General features: G+C 40.7%; 1 protein-coding gene across 1 annotated transcript in view; it reads left to right on the top strand.

Annotated features, from left to right (window-relative positions):
• LOC128660489 (uncharacterized) overlaps nt 1–19,621 on the top strand; it is an 808,651-nt gene that overhangs the window by 708,557 nt on the left and 80,473 nt on the right. The window contains exon 12 of the mRNA XM_053714366.1: nt 13,533–13,584. Coding sequence (XP_053570341.1) covers nt 13,533–13,584 — 52 coding nt within the window. The remainder of the gene's footprint in view (nt 1–13,532; nt 13,585–19,621) is intronic.

The following is a 19,621-nucleotide window of genomic DNA, read 5'->3' as shown; positions in this document are numbered from 1 at the left end:
ACCGCTATTCACATCGGGTGTGACACGGCTGACCCGGACCTTGTGGGCTCAAACTTGCTACCTGGACACTCCGGGACCTTGCGCGCCTAAATGAGCTAGGGCGCGAAGATCCGCCATCTTAGTTGCTGCCTTCTCCCTCCGTGGCGGCGCGGCCTACCTTGGAGGGCTCCCGGAGCCTCACTGAACTAGCCACTTGCGCTACCACCAGCCGCCGATCTACAGTCCCTGTGGCAGACGACCCCTGCTGTGTCCCTGGATTGCTGGGACGCAGGAGTATCTACAAGTGCTGCAGCAGTTGTGCTGACAGCCTCCGGACCTAATCCATCTCAGACCAGGCAGCTTTCCCCATCCCCTTTACCAGACCCTGACACAGCGACAAGTGAAAAGGAAAACTGAGTACCAGCTGAACATATTCAGCCTTAAGAATCCGTGGCATCTTATAGGGGCAAACTCAATCCGGAGCCCAGCAAAAGCAGTGGAATTTATTCCCGCTACCGCACTTCACCTTAGCACGGACTCCGGTGCTCTACATTACAGCACTACAAGGAAGAACCTTGTCACAGCCCAGCAGTTACCCGCAGCACGGAGGAGACGCCATCTTGGCTCCTTGCCATAACCCACGCGGCCAGGGCAGCGATCCGCTTGCGGCTCAGAAACTCCTCTCCATCCTTGCCGGATAATTGTTATCCTCATTCCACAAGTGGACCATCACTCAGAAGCAAGCATAAAAGAAGGTGAGCTACTAACAGTGAATAAAAACATTGCAGCCACGCCCTTAGACACCCACTAACTCTAAAAAGACTCAGATTGGGCCTGATACTTTTACTCTGATCTCAGAGCGCACCGCTACAGCTAAATGAGGAAGACACTGATATAATATATTGAGCCTCAAGTTAAGAGCCAAACAGAGGCCCTGAGTAACACCTGAGCCCTTTGAACACTTAGGCACATATACTCATCTGTCAAGGAGGGATATATTGGAAAGGCCTTCATTTCACTTCAGTAACGTCTTTCTCACAGAGAAGCTGTGAATTTTACTATTGAACACACCCATTTCTACCACAAGCCACCGTGTGAGGCCTTGCAGGGAAAGGACAGTGGAAGGTTTGTTTATTGGTGCTTTGCAGCATCTGGAACAGGGATACTGACTCGATTTAAAAAAAAAAAAAAAAAAAAAAAAAAAAAAAAAAAAGGCTTTTTACAACACCACCATAACCTGCACAAAATACTCCATTCCTATAATAACCTTAACTCTGCAACCATGAAATAAACCCCCTATACTTGGTCGCAGGAAACCCACCTTAACAGACCCTGAGAACTGGACACTACAATCACATTTTGCAGCGAAGTGAGCACACCGTATCCTTTGTTACTTAACGCAACCTTATTTTCTTTTTGAGGAGTGAGACTTTACACACCCCATACTACTGAGACATTCTCACATTAATCTTTTTCTTATCTATGCCAGCTGCTGCGACAGCTTCATTGTCCTCAGGTTCATAGCCTGAGGTGGAGTGTGATTTTATATTGCTGCCTTAACCATACATCTTTCTCCTACAGGTTTTTGGGTGTTCCACGATAAGTACTAGTGTAAATTTTCTCTTGCATGGGGTGCTAACAGAGAGGCTAAGAAATACTGGTCTCTCACAAAAGGCTCCCGTGACCTAACCTGACATATATATTTATCTAAACCCACCAAGTAGTTTCACCAACACTTACTTCCTGGGGCGCATACACATAGACATACATATAGACACGTCCCCCTAGCCACACACACACTGACACGTTGCTGCACCCACACTCACTACACATAGCCTGATCTTCCCACATAGTACCACCCCTACTGAAACACACCTTTTGAAACCCTATATCTTGAAGAACATCATCTATACCTGCACTCCTGACCCAACAACTTAGGGTCTTAATAGCAGCGTATCTTAAACACCCCTACTCAGTATTCTACTGAGTCACACTGTCTGTTAATCCTCTCTGGCACCTCTCCCTTTCCGGCCCAGCTAGTCTGGGTTGGTCACTTCCCTTTTCCTTTTTCCCTTCTACACAGTCGTATCCCATCACTCCCTGAGGTGCCAGTGACACATCTGTTTACATTTGTATGTTGGGACCGAAAGGCTCAGTTTCCACCCATTATGTGATGCTGTAACAAAATGTCATAAATATAGAAGGTGTTATTGACCCCTGCTCCGCAGTCTAGCAATACAGGTCAGAATTAGTAAACTTTACTATACGGTGCTTCATGCTTTTTAGATTGTTTTCAGAGTGCTTTATAATAGAAGGTTGGTGTTAATTTTTAACTTACAGGCATACCTAACAGTCTTAACAAAATGCCCCATGGGTCCAGACGACAGGGGAAACCCTCCACTAACACTCAGAAGACTGTTTATGATCATTTTACTCAATCAGGAAAGGAATCTAACCCTATCACCAATGAGGAGATGAGCGACCCTGAATCGATAGATGCTGAATCACAATCTAGTGTGCGCTCAGAAGCGCCATCACATCACTACATTACTAAAGCTACCCTACAACATATGTTGGCCAGTCAAACACGCTCTATCACCCAGGAAATTCAACGGTCCTCTGCGGAACTGAAAAAGGAGATTTCAGAGATTGGAGAAAGGGTCGAGGCGCTAGAGCGGAAACAGGATGACCTAGCAGTAGACCAATCAAACCTGCTCAATTACTCTGAAACCCTAGCAGATCAGATGACTCAACTTGAGTTTAAAATGGCAGACATTGAAGACAGATCTCGCAGAAATAACATCCGGTTTAGGGGCATCCCAGAAACTATAGAGAATGCCCAACTCCAACCCTACCTAAGGGAGCTATTTACAGAACTCGTGGGCACCTCAGATGGACACACTGATACAATGGAAAGAGCCCATAGAGCCTTAAGATCACGACTTACTCCCGCCGACAAACCAAGGGATGTAATTGTCTGCTTTCACAGCTACATATATAAAGATAAACTTATACAAGCAGCCTTCAAAAAGCCGCCTATGCCTGAAAAATTCAAGGATGTTCAACTTCTGCCTGACCTTTCAACTCATACACTACAGTACCGTAAAACCTTTCAACAAATCACTCTGACACTCAGGAAGGCTAATATTAAGTACAGGTGGGGCCATCCTACAAATCTAGTAGTCACCAGAAATAACCAGAGCCACACAATCAACTCCATACCTCAAGGTATGGCTCTCCTGGCCACATGGGGCTTACACCAGGAGCAACCTCCACCGATACAGCCGACCTACCCAAAGCTGAGAGCTTCGGCTCCCGAATGGACTATCAAAGAGCAAAGAGCTAAGAAACCTAAAACTAACCCACCGTAAACACACGTCTGGTAACCTTTCATGGAACTTATCTAGACTTCATTTAATCCGGAAGTTTGATCTGTCTTCAACAGATCATAACTGAGATTGAGTTAAAGTTTAAAAAGTTTACTATTAGATAGTACAATTAAGTTATGTGTTTGATTGTTATTTTAAGGTTGTTGTCTTAATCTAAGTATTGCTCATATGTAATAGCAAGTTAATTTACAATGTTTACTGCGGAGCAGGGTCCACCTCAAAGACCCCTGCTTCTGTTCGCTTCTCGCCCCCCCCACAGGCAGCCCACACTAGGGCTCCACCATAGCGAACTATTTTCGCTAACTCTCCCTCACTTTATCTGTTGCCTATTCCCCTCCCTCTATCCTCCCCACCTACACTGACTCTTATTACTAAAAGACTTGATCTGCTCCCCACACCTCCCTATGCCACCCCTCAAAATACTAACCCATAATGTAAGAGGCCTAAATTCCCCACATAAGCGCAGCCTTTTAGCTAGATCACTCAAGTTCCATAACCCTGACGTAGCATTCCTTCAGGAGACACATTGGTCATCAGACAACCCTCCCTACACAATATCCAAAGATTACACTGTCCTTGAACACACCTCTTTTTCAAAAAAAGCCAGAGGTACGGCGATTTTAATCCATAAAAGAATAGCCTATGAACCAATCCAAGTCCTAAAAGATCCCCAATCTAGATTTCTCATTCTAACATGTAAGCTAGACCACACTGATCATACCTTAGTCTCTATCTATCTACCTAACTCACATCAGCCTAGATACCTCAAGCGGATCCTACACACAGTCGACCGGATAAAAATAGGCAGAGTCTTACTAGCTGGGGACTTCAATATGACTTGGGACCCAATACTAGACAGAAAAAGAACTTCCTGGACAAAACACACTACCCCTCCTGCTCAACTCTCCCAAAAGTTCAGACAAATCATTACTCACTTCGGCTACTTCGATGTATGGCGTTCACTTCACGCTAGGGATAGAGACTACACTCACTTCTCATTTCCTCATAAAACATACTCCAGACTCGACTATGTTTTTTGCTCAGCAGAAACCCTTGACCAAGTCAAACACTCTACCATCTCCCTATGCCCATGGTCTGATCACGACCTAGTCACAGTAACCCTCCGCTCAGCGGAACGACATAATGTTAAGCCTTCATGGCGCCTGCCGCATGACATCTTACAGGATGCTGCATTTAAGGAAACCCTGAGAAAAGACATAGCCTTCTACTGCCAAACTAATGACAATAATCAGGTCAGAGATGACACACTATGGGGGGCGGCAAAAGCCACCTTTAGGGGTATCATAATTAAAAAACAAGCTCATCTCAAAAAACTATCTGGCCTACCCCTTTCCAAATCTCATATTGAATTACGTCGTCTAGAACTCCTAAACAGAAATACTCCCTCAGATGAAATCACAGCTCAAATTATACAGATTAAAAATCATATTAACCAACTAGAGCTAAAACGCACTCAGGCTAATTTATTTAAACTGAAACAGATTACTTACCACAAGAGTAACAAAGCAGATACACTATTAGCAAATAAACTTAAAAATAGGACGAGCACCTCAAGAATACATCAGATTCAATTTGAGAACCAGACATACCGCAAACCCTTAGACATTGGCACTTGCTTTGAGAGATTTTACTCAAACCTATACAATCTAGAAAAAAATGCAAGTGACAAACTAACTCCTGTTGACAAGATTAGCTCTTTCCTTCGCAACTTAAATCTTCCCTCATTGTCGTCTGATGACCAAGAAACACTCTCATCCCCCTTCACCTCTAAGGAAATCAAACACGTAATAAAACATCTAAAACCTTTCAAAACTCCGGGCCCAGATGGCTACTCGGCTGCATTCTACAAAACATACACAAACGAACTAACCCCACTACTCTTAAGATTTTTTAACTATGCTAGAGAACAGGGTAGGTTTAGTCAGGAATTCCTGGAAGCAACGGTGATTACTATTCCTAAGCCCCAAAAAGACCCATCTTTATGCTCCAATTACAGGCCAATCTCCCTAATTAATTTAGACATTAAAATTTACGCTAAATTATTTGCTATACGCATATCCAAATTACTCCCGAAACTCATAAACCTAGACCAAGTAGGATTTATCCCCCATCGCGAAGGACCAGACAATACTAGACGTCTCTTAAACATCTGCACTGAATCCACCAGACTAAATAGGCCATTCTCTGTAATCTCATTAGATGCAGAGAAAGCTTTCGACCGTGTTAGATGGTCCTACTTATGGGAAACCCTCAAAATCTTTGGTTTCCCAGATCAAATTATCAAAGCGATACAGGCCCTTTACTCCACTCCCACAGCAGTAGTTAGAGGCCTAGGCTTTGCCTCACCCCCCTTCCCAATATCTAATGGCACCAGACAAGGGTGTCCACTCTCTCCCCTTCTTTTTGCCCTGGCAATCGAACCACTAGCAGAACAAATCAGACAAGATATAAAAATTGATGGCATCCGCCTACATGGCACTATCCACAAAATTGCACTCTTTGCAGACGACATCACAATATTCTCATCAGACCCCCTATCTTCATTCCCAAGACTGATAGAAATTTTAGACACCTTTGGAGATATGTCACATTACAAGTTAAATCTAGGTAAAACAGAAATCTTTACTTGGGGAATTCCACAGAATACAGTTGACACCCTCAGAGTCCGATACAGAGTCCATTGCGTCAATAATTTTATCTCCCATTTAGGCGTTAAGATATCAAATAATATCCCTCAGATGATCAAAGACAACTACCTGCCCCTTTTAACTGAACTGCGCACCCTGAGAGACAAATGGGACTACACTCATATTTCATGGATAGGTAGGCTAACAGCCCTTAAAATGTCTTTTCTACCTAAAATTACTTATTTATTTAGATGTCTACCTCTCCGTATCCCGGGATATCTCCTTCGCCAATTTCAGAGTGAATTTACAAAATATATATGGCAACACAAACCCCCCAGAGTGGCGCACAAAATCCTTCAAAGCCCCCTTAGTAGAGGAGGTATAGCCTCCCCTTCAATAACTAGGTACTATGAAGGAGCCATGCTCACCCATATTTCGCAATGGGGCGCGAAAGATTCCCCTAGCAAATGGAAAACCATAGAACAAGCCTCCCTCCCAAGCCATATATTTTTACCCGATTTAATTTGGATCCCTGCCCATCTAAGACGTACCACAGACATTAGCAATAACATAATACTAGAATGCCTCACCATATGGGATAAGCTAAGACACTACCCACACATCGCCCCACATCCCTCACCTATTACCCCCTTGACAGGTCTCCTACGAGGCTTACCTGACTCTCATCCTAATACTTGGACACGAATCGGAATACAAACAGTAGCTGACCTCTGGGTTACTTCACCTTCTCCGCATTTCGTGACACTCTCAGACATAAAAGCTAGCTCCAACTTACCCAGGTTCATGACATATGAATACACAAGACTAAAGAGCTTTCTTATTAGCTGGGGATTTCGACCTGAGTTACACCGACCCCGTACACTTTGGGAAACGACTTGGCAACAAGGTAACAAACTTCACAGACCATTGTCAATGCATTACACCTTAATAGGAAACACAGACTCTGAGAATAAACTTCCTCACTTGCTCGCATGGGAATCAGTGCTGAACTTGACCCTGCCCCCACAATTATGGCATCATGTAATTTCCCTCACTAAAAAAGCACTACACTGTGTCACACTCTTCGAAACATATTATAAACTCTTAACGAACTGGTACCTTACCCCCGCGAGACTTAACAAAATGTTCGTCTCTACCTCTCCTTTATGCTGGCGTAACTGTGGCAAAAAAGGAGACTCTCTACACATATGGTGGGAATGCCCCAAGTTAAAACCCTTATGGAGTACCTGCTTCCGTACGCTAGGGAGATTAGGCATAACACTCCCTATAACTCCTTCTAACGCCCTCTTACACATAGGCATTACTAAACTACCTAAACATCAAGCATACCTAGCAATTTATTTGCTAACAGCTACCAAAGCGACAATAGCCAAGGCTTGGAAAACCGAGACGCCCCCAAAATGGTCATGCATTCTAAACTATATGGCATACATCTACAATATGGAGAAACCCATCTTTTACTCCCTGAATAATTCAGACCTATTTGAACTAGTGTGGGCAGACTGGCAATCTAACCACTCCATTACTTGGACCCCAAACCCTAGAGTAAACGCACTCTAGACAACCTTCTCCATGTACCACCCGCACATGAACTAAACCTCGGCCTCTAATAACAACCCCTCCTTTCCCCCCTCCCTAGTCCCTCCCCCCACCCCAGTCAACTCACCTCATCTGACTCGAACTATACTGTGTTCATTTTCCTCATTCTAGGAACGCATCTTGACCTGGCACATTCTTAGTGTACCATTTTTTTCTGTTCATACTTTCTGTAGGAGCCTGCGAGCTCCAAATTGTTTATTACATCACTATTATATTTGAGAAATCTTTACTAATAAAAATTTTGAAATTTAAAAAAAAAAAAAAAAAAAAAAAAAAAATATTTACAAAGATATTGGCAAACAGATTAAAACATATTATACCACACCTAGTCCACCCAGATCAGGTGGGCTTTGTCAAAGGTAGGGAAGCTCCAGACAATATCCGCAAAGTCACCAACTTAATTCAGACCTTAAATGAAACACAAACGCCTTCTCTGCTCTTATCATTAGACGCGGAGAAGGCGTTTGATAGAATTGACTGGAATTATATGTTTGTAGTAATGCATAAAATGGGGTTTGAGGGGGCATTCATTAAGGCACTAAAAGCTGTCTATTCCATGCCGGGAGCTCAGGTTTCATCTGCAGGATACAAATCACAACCCTTCCCAATTCGTAATGGGACTAGACAAGGTTGCCCTTTGTCTCCATTACTTTTCGCTCTTTGCATTGAACCTCTGGCCGCCAAAATCCGCTCTCAATTAGACATCTCGGGAGTTAAGTTAGCTAAGGTGGAACATAAATTGGCTTTGTTTGCGGACGATATTTTATTGACTGTGACTAACCCCTTAGTATCATTACCCAACCTTTACCAAACATTAGCAACCTTCTCTACCATATCGGGATTCAAAATAAACACAGAAAAGTGTGAAGCTCTACCCATTGCACTACCACAAATGACTCAGACGCTATTAGAAACTAATTTCAACTTTAAATGGATGAAACATTCATTAAAATACCTTGGAGTTCACCTTCCTTCCTGCCCTTCACATCTATACAAAGTAAATGATATCCCATTGTTCAAACAAATTAAAAAAGATTTATCAAAGTGGAAAACCTATAAATTTTCATGGCTAGGCAGAGTGGCCGCGGTTAAGATGACAATCTTGCCAAGGATCTTGTATCTCTTTAGAACACTCCCTATCCAAATTGTCAAAACAGATATAGACTCATTGCAAAAAGAGATACTAATTTATATAAGAGGAGACAAAACGAACAGGATTGCTAAATCAATCCTGACTAGACACAGGACTCTGGGAGGCATTGGGGTCCCCAATTTAATGGAATATTACCACGCCGCCAGATTAGCACAAGATAGTCTATTACTAAAAAGAAATAAAGAAATTATCTGGCCCACTCTAGAAACAATGCTAGGTGGTTGGGGGGAAATGGATACCATTATCTGGGATCCTGAGAAAACACAATCCAAACAAGAATCATATAGACCTTACACTACAAACACCACAATAACAACGTGGAAGAAAGCAAAAACCAAATACAATCTTATTCCACAATATTCCTTATATATCCCGATAAAATATATTTTGCCCAGAGAGCTCTGGGATCAACTGCAGAAATGGGAAAATAAGGGTCTCTATAGAGTAGCAGACTTTATAGAGGGAGGAACTACACTTACATTTAACCAACTTCAAGAAAAATTATCCCCCTTGAAATTGAGATGGTATTTATACCTACAGATTCATTCAGCCACCCAGATATATATGAAACACCCAAGAGAAAGGTACACCGCGCCACTAGAACATCTTTGTAAATCGCAAGAACGAGATAAACATACTATTTCTATCCTCTATACAAATATTCAAATATCACAGAATAAAATCAAAACCCCTGCTATGATAGCTTGGGAAAGGGATCTCCACATTTCTAAAGAAACTAAAGAATGGGAAACGATATTTCTAAAGGCTGAGAAGGGACTTATAAGTGTAGACCTTAAGGAGAACATAATCAAGACTATACACCGATGGTATCTAACACCCATTAGAACGGCTCATATGCACACACAGGGAAGTCCCTTATGTTACAGAGGGTGTGGAGAGGCAGGAACATATAAACATATGTGGTGGGACTGCAAAGAAATTACAGGGATATGGCAACAGCTATCCTCCTTCCTTAGTCACATACTGAACGAAAATATAGATCTTACCATACAACAGGCCCTTCTACACATAAATATTAGTACACTTAATAAACATATCAACACATTTATTAGGATATTGTGTACAATCACAAGGACATGTATAGCCAGATATTGGAAGACAGGCAGCCCAACCTGGACAGAAATTTATAATAAAATCCAATATACATATACTATGTATGAGCTGGCATCTCACACCTTAGACAATAGAGAAACTTTCCTAGCGATATGGTATTACTGGATAGCTAAATAAAACATTGAAACACAAAAATAATGAGCGATCTTACCTACTGCGAAATCACTCCCTAATAATCACAACAGGTTGTGTCGTCACTCCCCTCCCCCCCCTTCCCCCCTTCCCCTTTTTATACCCTATTTATATAATTTTACCTCCTAAGGAGGATATACCTCTTTAAAGTTAATTTATGTAGAGTTAATTCAAGTGACCTCAGATACTGTGAAACTGCTACCGTAACTCAACAACAGGTTAATATGGAAGTTAAATTAGATATTTGCTCTACCCCTTAAGAGAGATTCCCTAACACTATAGAAGATACTCAAATAAATCATCACGTGAAAAAGATGACCTACGAATATTACCACCTATCTTTCATCCCAGAACCTAAAAGGACATTCAAATATCTTTGGGAATGTGTAGAGCACGATAAACCCTACCACATTAGCTATATTGTTTGCTACATAAATGATGTTATATTGATTGTCTTCTTCCTAACCTTCATGCAGAGGGAACTACATGGAGGGGAAGGTATGTCTGTAATTGGTTTTCAAAGTTTCAAAATAATGACAATAAAAAATATTTAAACATAAAATGGTTTAAAAACGTACTTAGAAGCTTTCAGTTTAGCTCTGTTGAAAAGGTAGTTGGAAAGCCCACTGCAAGTGGGAAATAAGACCCCCTCCCCCTTCTTTTGCATATGAAAAGACCCTTTACACAAACAGGAGCAAGCTGGAGAAGGTAGCTGACGGTATTCAAATAAAACTTTGGGGCTTGGTTAGGAGTCTTAAAATCAGAGCAATGTTATTTAAAAATAAGCAAAATTATACATTTTTTTTAAAAACTAACTTTATGGGCTTTATAAATAGATCTACAAAACATTTATGCAAAGAAAAAATGAGTGTATAATGGCCCTTTAATTATATTTGTGCGTGCAATAAATGTCTCAATATCTGGCACTTTCCATGTTTTCTGAAGTCGTAAACCCTAACATCTGGCACTCTTATAATCCTTGAGTGGTGGAAAGAGATAATGGTACATTCAGAATGAGCTTTCTGTCTCATGTTCTTTTCACTGGTTATCAGAATTTACGACTGACAAGGGCCTCAATGCTAACAGATCTTTATCAACAAACGTTGGCCAGACGTCTCTCATTGAATCCTATATTACAGTAAATGTATAAAAGGATATGTAATCTTTTATGTAATCAGAGCCTAATGGAATCAACAGTTAGCCACACACACATGAGTTGTGTAGGTTCTCATTGCTGTCTGTAAGCTGATGGAAACCAGAATAAAGTTATACCTGAATTCAAGCATTCTGGTGTGAGTGTCTCTCTGAGCGAAGAAGAATATCCTTGCAGAATCTACAACAAATGAGGTGGATTTCACATAGCGATATCAGCATACTTCATCAAGATTAGTGTTCATCTATTAGATTGTTACTGTTATTTAAGGCAGGGAACGGGTTAGCTGGACTGAACACAGTAGATGCCTAGAGACTTTTTTTTACTTAAAGGACCAGTCAACACAGTATATTTGCATAATCAACAAATGCAAGATAACAAGACAATGCAATAGCATTTAATCTGAACTTCAAATAAGTAGTAGATTTTTTTTCTGACAATTTTAAAAGTTATGTCTTTTTCCACTCCCCCTGTACCATGTGACAGCCATCAGCCAATCAAAAATGCATACACGTAACGTGACAGCCATCAACCATTCACAAATGCATACACACTTATTCTTGCACATGCTCAGTAGGAGCTGGTGGCTCAAAAAGTTTAAAAATAAAAATACTGTACACATTTTGTTAATGGAAGTAAATTGGAAAGTTGATTCTTGATATGACAAGAATCAATGATCACCCTCTATAAGACGAATTTGGCTTGCCTAACTACTGGTATATTTATACTTTGCGTCATATTTCAGAATATAGTCCCCTATTCCATGCATTGTGACAAAACTGAAATTGTGCAAGATTCATATATTTGCTCCTTCTGGGCAGCATATGGCAATACACCCTTGAGTCTTCGCAACATACATAAAGCCTAGGCCTCTATCAGCAAGTTCATCCCATTACTGTATATTTCATCGCAAATTGTCCTTTTCATAAACTTGTCAAAATGAGGTAGTACTAAGAGACCCAAAAGTGGTCCCTACAAAACATGATACCTTCTTTCATTTCCAACACAGGTCAGGCCCAAAAGTGACCTATGAGTTATTCTCTTTTAGCAGGTTTATATATTCATTGGCAGTCAGTTAGGTTGCCTATTAACATAAATGTTTCAGTTTAGTGATATTACCTAGATGGCAACCTATAATAATATTTCTGTTTCAAACATATGTCATACACCTTATTTGTGTACCATATTTTACTCTTTATTGTCTCATATAAGCATTCATTGCATTTCTGTTACTAGTACAAATTGTTTATATACTGTGAAATATGTCTGTTTTTTCTTTTCTTTATTTTCATCTGACATATGTTATTTGTATGCCTTAAATTGAACCTCAATTAAAAAACAAATTTAAAAAAATTAGCATATCTCAGCAAGTATGCCAGCTTGCTTTTCCCCAGTGGTACTTCGTATACATTGTTCCAATGCACCACAGAACTCTGGGTAAGATATGCAATTAGATATACAACATATCACGCTTTTTGCTTTTTTACTGTTCTAAACACAGCAGTCCCCTTTATTTTTTGTTGTTGCTGCATCCACCCCATACAGGGAATTGCTATGTTTAGAACAGCATTTAGAAGCAAAACGCATGCTATTGTATACTTAATTTGCATATCTTACCCAGAGTTCCCTGCTGAATTAATAACAATATATACAGATTACTTCTGGGGAAAGCAAGCAGGGATACTTGCCTAGATTTGCTTGTTTTCTATACAATAATTCTATACACAAGTCTATACAATAATTCTATATACACAAGTCTCTTACTTGAGTATATGAACAATCCTCTCCAAGCCCACACAGCAACAATAGACTATTACTTGCAAACAATTTGAAAAAAAGGGTTGTCTGCTATAGGATATGATTAAAATAATAATATATTGTTCTTCTTAGTTAGAATGAGTGCTTGTTTATTAATGGTTTGAAAGAACACACCAACCTCAAAACACGTCTGGATGTGTTCTAAATTAAATGCATAGGTGTTTTTCTAGATTGGTGGGGGAGGGGTTTGTATGTAAGTTAGTGATCCCACCTAATGAGATTTGTGATCTGTTATTCCTTTAATCAAGAACCCATTTATATTGTTTATAAAATAAATGGAAGACTAATTGTAAAAAAGTAAAAAAAAATGAAGTACAGTATGTTTTGATGTCAGTGGCTGGGTAAAATAATTGATAATGTGTTAAGTGCTTTGCCTGCTGTCTAAAATCACACTGCTGCTTATTGATGAAGCAAGAACTATATACAATTCTATTTTAGACTTAAAATAATACAGGGTTAATGTACATATTGTATGCTTTGATATATAAACTTTTGTTTAACCATAGGTTTCTTCAACACCTTCAGACAGTACGGTTGAACAAAGTATCAGTTCTACAGGTAAGATGGAGACCATTTTATACTGAAACTGTTGATCCATGTCACATTGAACAACTAAAAAAATAATCATACACATGAAAGTGTTTTACATAAATATTATTTTCTCTTGTTAAGTGTATCCAGTCCACGGATCATCCATTACTTATGGGATATTCTCCTTCCCAACAGGAAGTTACAAGAGGATCACCCACAGCAGAGCTGCTATATAGCTCCTCCCCTAACTGCCATATCCAGTCATTCTCTTGCAGCCCTCAACAAAGATGGAGGTCGTAAGAGGAGAGTGGTGTTTTATACTTAGTTTATTTCTTCAATCAAAAGTTTGTTATTTTTAAATGGTACCGGAGTGTGCTGTTTATCTCAGTATTTAGAAGAAGAATCTGCCTGCATTTTCTATGATCTTAGCAGAAGTAACTAAGATCCATGGCTGTTCTCACATATTCTGAGGAGTGAGGTAACTTCAGAGAGGGAATGGCGTGCAGGTTTTCCTGCAATAAGGTATGTGCAGTTAATATTTTTCTAGGGATGGAATTTGCTAGAAAATGCTGCTTATACCGGATTAATGTAAGTAAAGCCTTAAATGCAGTGATAGCTACTGGTATCAGGCTTATTAATAGAGATGCATACTCTTATAAAAATGTAATATAAAACGTTTGCTGGCATGTTAATCGTTTTTATATATGTTTGGTGACAAAACTTATTGGGGCCCCCCAAGGCAGAACATAGTGCGATCTGCGATATTATCGCAGAAAGTGGAGCCTGCCTGCAGAAAGAACGGCCAGGTCTGTTAAACAGATAATTTTTTCTTCAACAGAATTTTTTTTTTTTTTTTTTCTGGCCAGTGCAGTGCTTTCAAATGGACAACCGGCACATTTTTAGTGCAGACAGTACTTTTAAATGATTGGCTAATGGCTGCTCTGCTCCTGAAATTGATACTTTTTTATGCAATATCATTATTGATACTTTTACCCGCCAGAACAGCTTCTGCGACTGTGAGGTAAGTCAGTTCTCGGCACAGGGCATGTGTTTTTTTTTACTTTAGCCCTGCTGCGGGCAAGCAGAAGGATTAAAAGCTTTTTAAAAATGTTTTATTATTATTGTATTATTTCAATAGAGCCGAGCGGTGGTGCGGCGGTAGTGTGGGAAGAGGGCTGAGTGAGAACAGGAAAAGAGCGCACAACAAATGTTTACATTTGCGCACATCTCCTGCAGCGCATCACATAATTCTGGGAGACCGCAGACCTGCAATGTGTGCTCTATGCCTCAACAGCGTATCACCTACAGCACGTCTTAGCTATGATCTACATTTACAGACCAGCCCCTGCATTAATATTTCAATAGAGCCAAGCGGTGGTGCGGTGGTAATGTGAGAAGAGGGCTTAGTGAGAGCAGGAAAAGAGCGTATCACCTACAGCACGTCTTAGCTATGATCTACATTTACAGACCTGCCCCTGCATTAATATTTCAATAGAGCCGAGCGGTGGTGCGGTGGTAATGTGAGAAGAGGGCTTAGTGAGAGCAGGAAAAGAGCGTATCACCTTAGCTATGATCTATATTTACAGACCGGCCCCTGCATTAGTGTACAGCATGGTGACCTGCAAGATCCCATATACCGGAGAAATGCTGTGCAAGTGGGTGATGAGGTTACACATGCTGTACACTAATGCAGGGGCAGGTCTGTGAATGTAAATCATAGTAGACGTGCTGTAGGTGATACGCTGTTGAGGCATACAGCATACATTGCCGGTCTGCGGTCTCCCAGAATGATGTGATGTGCTGCAGTAGGAGATGTGCGCAAATGTAAACATTTGTTGTGCGCTCTTTTCCTGCTCTCACTAAGCCCTCTTCTCACACTACCACCGCACCACCGCTCGGCTCTATTGAAATATTAATGCAGGGGCAGGTCTGTGAATGTAGATCATAGCTAAGATGTGCTGTAGGTGATACGCTCTTTTCCTGCTCTCACTAAGCCCTCTTCTCACATTACCACCGCACCACCGCTTGGCTCTATTGAAATATTAATGCAGGGGCTGGTCTGTAAATGTAGATCATAGCTAAGACGTGCTGTAGGTGATACGCTGTTGAGGCATAGAGCACACATTGCCGGTCTGCGGTCTCCCAGAATTATGTGATGCGCTGCAGTAGGAGATGTGCGCAAATGTAAACATTTGTTGTGCCCTCTTTTCCTGTTCTCACTCAGCCCTCTCCTCACACTACCACCGCACCACTGCTCGGCTCTATTGAAATATTAATGCAGGGACAGGTCTGTGTAATGAGCCCACTGAATGTAAATCATAGTCCTCGGTGTATACTGGCCCTTTAAGCAGATTTTTTTGTTTGTACTATGGCACTTACTGGGTGGAAATTGCTAAATTAATTTACTCCTCCTGAGCCCTTCCATGTCCCTAGCCAAAGCCGCCCTGGGGCCACAATTCAATTCTACAGTAATTTTTATCTTATAATCCAGTATTTCTCCAGTCCAGTGTTACCAAAACTCCTCTCCTTTACAAATGTTTTATTCCTGTCCTCACACCCTCAGTGTTAATATAATCTATACATTTGTGTGTCTATGTATACTATCTTGCTTTAAAAAAAAAAAAAAAAAAAAGTTTTCATTTATTTTTTAAAGTTTGTTCACTGGCTGTGTGAGTGTAAAGAATACATTCCAGTACATTTCAGGTTCTTTTGGCATTACTGCAATAAGCTTGTTTTTTTGGGGGTTTTTTAAATACTTCTCTGAAAGAAAAAAAAAAAAATGATGCCAATATGTTCTAAAAACTCGCCCTAAGACACTGTTAGTGTTAGGTTGGCAGTATTTTGGTTATTGTGGTGGGTCAGTTTGTTGTCAGAAGGGGCTAAATAGTTTGCACACTCCTCTTTTACAACCAAGGGGTTATGCTAGCAAATTTAGATCAGCGACACATCTGTTATTTATTATCACCTTCCTTCACTAAATATTGGAATCAGATTTTAAACAATGAATGAACAACCAAAGCCTTTTTATTTGCAAATTGTAAATAATAGCAATAATAATACTAATATAATTAGTACTAGTAGACTAGTATTTTATTACTATTAGCCTAAGTTTCTCTGATGAAAGAAAGTCTACTTTTGTTTGCCTACTATAGCAGTGCTTCCTCAAGAACAGTAAAAATTAAACCAGGGTTGTGAGTGATATACATTTTAAATGTTAACAGAACAAAAATTCTATTAACATTTAAAATGTATATCACCACCCTATTTTTATTTTTCTTGGGGGAAAAAAGGAATGGTAACTATATTGTGGTTCTTTAAGCATATATGCACAAAAGGTGGGATAGGGGACTTTATATTTGATTGTCAGCTGAGCAGAGCTGGTAATGATAGAATGGGGTCAGTCCACACATATACACACACACCCACATTACATGTGAAAGTTTACCAAGTTTTAAATAAATGTTTGTTTATGAATGATTTAAAACCGAATTTTATTTCAAAATGACCTGCAGAAAATTTTTCACTACAAAAAATCTCATCGCAGAAAATGAAAAAAAGTTCTGCTTCTGGGTTGGGGCCTAGTTTTTTTCCACATGGCTGGTTTGATTTCTGCCTAGAGACAGTTTCCTGAAGCTTTCCACTGTTGCAATATGAGTGGGAAGGGCCTATTTTTGTGCTTTTCTGTGCAGCTAAAAATACTGACAGAGACATTCAGCTTCCCTCTGCATGATACAGGACATCTCTGAAGGGCTCAAAAGGCTTCAAAGTCGTGTTTGAGGAGGGTAACAATCACAGTAGACTGTGGCAGTTGTGACTGTGTTTAAAAAACGTTTTTGTCATTTATTATTCTGTTTTTGTTATTAAGGGGTTAATCATCCATTTGCAAGTGGGTGCAATGCTCTGCTGACTTGTTACATACACTGTAAAAATGTTGTTAGTGTAACTGCCTTTTTTCACTGTTATTTCAAATTTTGTCAAAATTTGTTTCTCTTAAAGGCACAGTAACGTTTTTTTTTTATATTGCTTGTTAACTTGCTTTAAAGTGTTTTCCAAGCTTGCTAGTCTCATTGCTAGTCTGTACAAACATGTCTGAAACAGAGGATACTTGTTCATTATGTTTAAAAGCCATGGTGGAGCCCCATAGGAGAATGTGTACTAAATGTATTGATTTCACCTTACACAGTAAAGATCAGTCTTTATCTATAAAATAATTGTCACCAGAGGGGTCTGTCGAGGGGGAAGTTATGCCGACTAACTCTCCCCACGTGTCAGACCCTACGCCTCCCGCTCAAGGAACGCACGCTAATATGGCGCCAAGTACATCAGGGACGCCCATAGCGATTACTTTGCAGTACATGGCTGCAATCATGAATAATACCCTGTCAGAGGTATTATCCAGATTGCCTGAATTGAGAGGCAAGCGCGATAGCTCTGGGGTTAGACGCGATACAGAGCGCGTAGATGCTGTAAGAGCCATGTCTGATACTGCGTCACAATATGCAGAACCTGAGGATGGAGATCTTCAGTCTGTGGGTGACGTCTCTGATTCGGGGAGACCTGATTCAGAGATTTCTAATTTTAAATTTAAGCTTGAGAACCTCCGTGTATTGCTTGGGGAGGTATTAGCTGCTCTGAATGACTGTGACACAATTGCAGTGCCAGAGAAATTGTGTAGGCTGGATAAATACTATGCAGTGCCGGTGAGTACTGATGTTTTTCCAATACCTAAAAGGCTTACAGAAATTATTAGTAAGGAGTGGGATAGGCCCGGTGTGCCCTTTTCCCCACCTCCTATATTTAGAAAAATGTTTCCAATAGATGCCACTACACGGGACTTATGGCAGACTGTCCCTAAGGTGGAGGGAGCAGTTTCTACTTTAGCAAAGCGTAACACTATCCCGGTTGAGGACAGTTGTGCTTTTTCAGATCCAATAGATAAAAAATTAGAGGGTTGCCTTAAGAAAATGTTTATTCAACAAGGTTTTATTTTACAGCCCCTTGCATGCATTGCGCCTGTCACTGCTGCGGCGGCATTCTGGTTTGAGGCCCTGGAAGAGGCCATCCATACAGCTCCATTGACTGAAATTGTTGACAAGCTTAGAACTCTTAAGCTAGCTAACTCATTTGTTTCTGATGCCATTGTTCATTTGACTAAACTAACGGCTAAGAATTCCGGATTCGCCATCCAGGCGCGTAGGGCGCTATGGCTCAAATCCTGGTCAGCTGATGTGACTTCAAAGTCTAAATTACTCAACATTCCTTTCAAGGGGCAGACCTTATTCAGCCTGGTTTGAAAGAAATTATTGCTGACATTACTGGAGGTAAGGGTCATACCCTTCCTCAGGACAGAGCCAAATCAAAGGCCAAACAGTCTAATTTTCGTGCCTTTCGAAATTCCAAGGCAGGTGCAGCATCAACTTCCTCCGCTTCAAGACAAGAGGGAACTTTTGCTCAATCTAAGCAGGCCTGGAAACCTAACCAGTCCTGGAACAAAGGCAAGCAGGCCAGAAAGCCTGCTGCTGCCTCTAAGACAGCATGAAGGAACGGCCCCCTATCCGGCGACGGATCTAGTAGGGGGCAGACTTTTTCTCTTCGCCCAGGCGTGGGCAAGAGATGTTAAGGATCCCTGGGAGTTGGAGATCATATCTCAGGGATATCTTCTGGACTTCAAAGCTTCCCCTCCACAAGGGAGATTTCATCTTTCAAGGTTATCTGCAAATCAGATAAAGAAAGAGGCATTCCTACGCTGTGTGCAAGACCTCCTAGTAATGGGAGTGATCCATCCAGTTCCGCGGACGGAACAAGGACAGGGTTTTTATTCAAATCTGTTTGTGGTTCCCAAAAAAGAGGGAACCTTCAGACCAATTTTGGACCTAAAGATCTTAAACAAATTCCTCAGAGTTCCATCTTTCAAAATGGAAACTATTCGGACCATCCTACCCATGATCCAAGAGGGTCAGTACATGACCACAGTGGACTTAAACGATGCCTACCTTCACATACCGATTCACAAAGATTATCATCGGTTCCTAAGGTTTGCCTTTCTAGACAGGCATTACCAATT

This window comes from Bombina bombina, chromosome 5 (assembly GCF_027579735.1).
Source record: "Bombina bombina isolate aBomBom1 chromosome 5, aBomBom1.pri, whole genome shotgun sequence".
In the NCBI taxonomy this organism is placed as follows: Eukaryota; Metazoa; Chordata; class Amphibia; order Anura; family Bombinatoridae; genus Bombina; species Bombina bombina.
The sequence above is the reverse complement of the archived record's forward strand: the minus strand, read 5'-3'. Positions and strand labels throughout refer to the sequence as shown.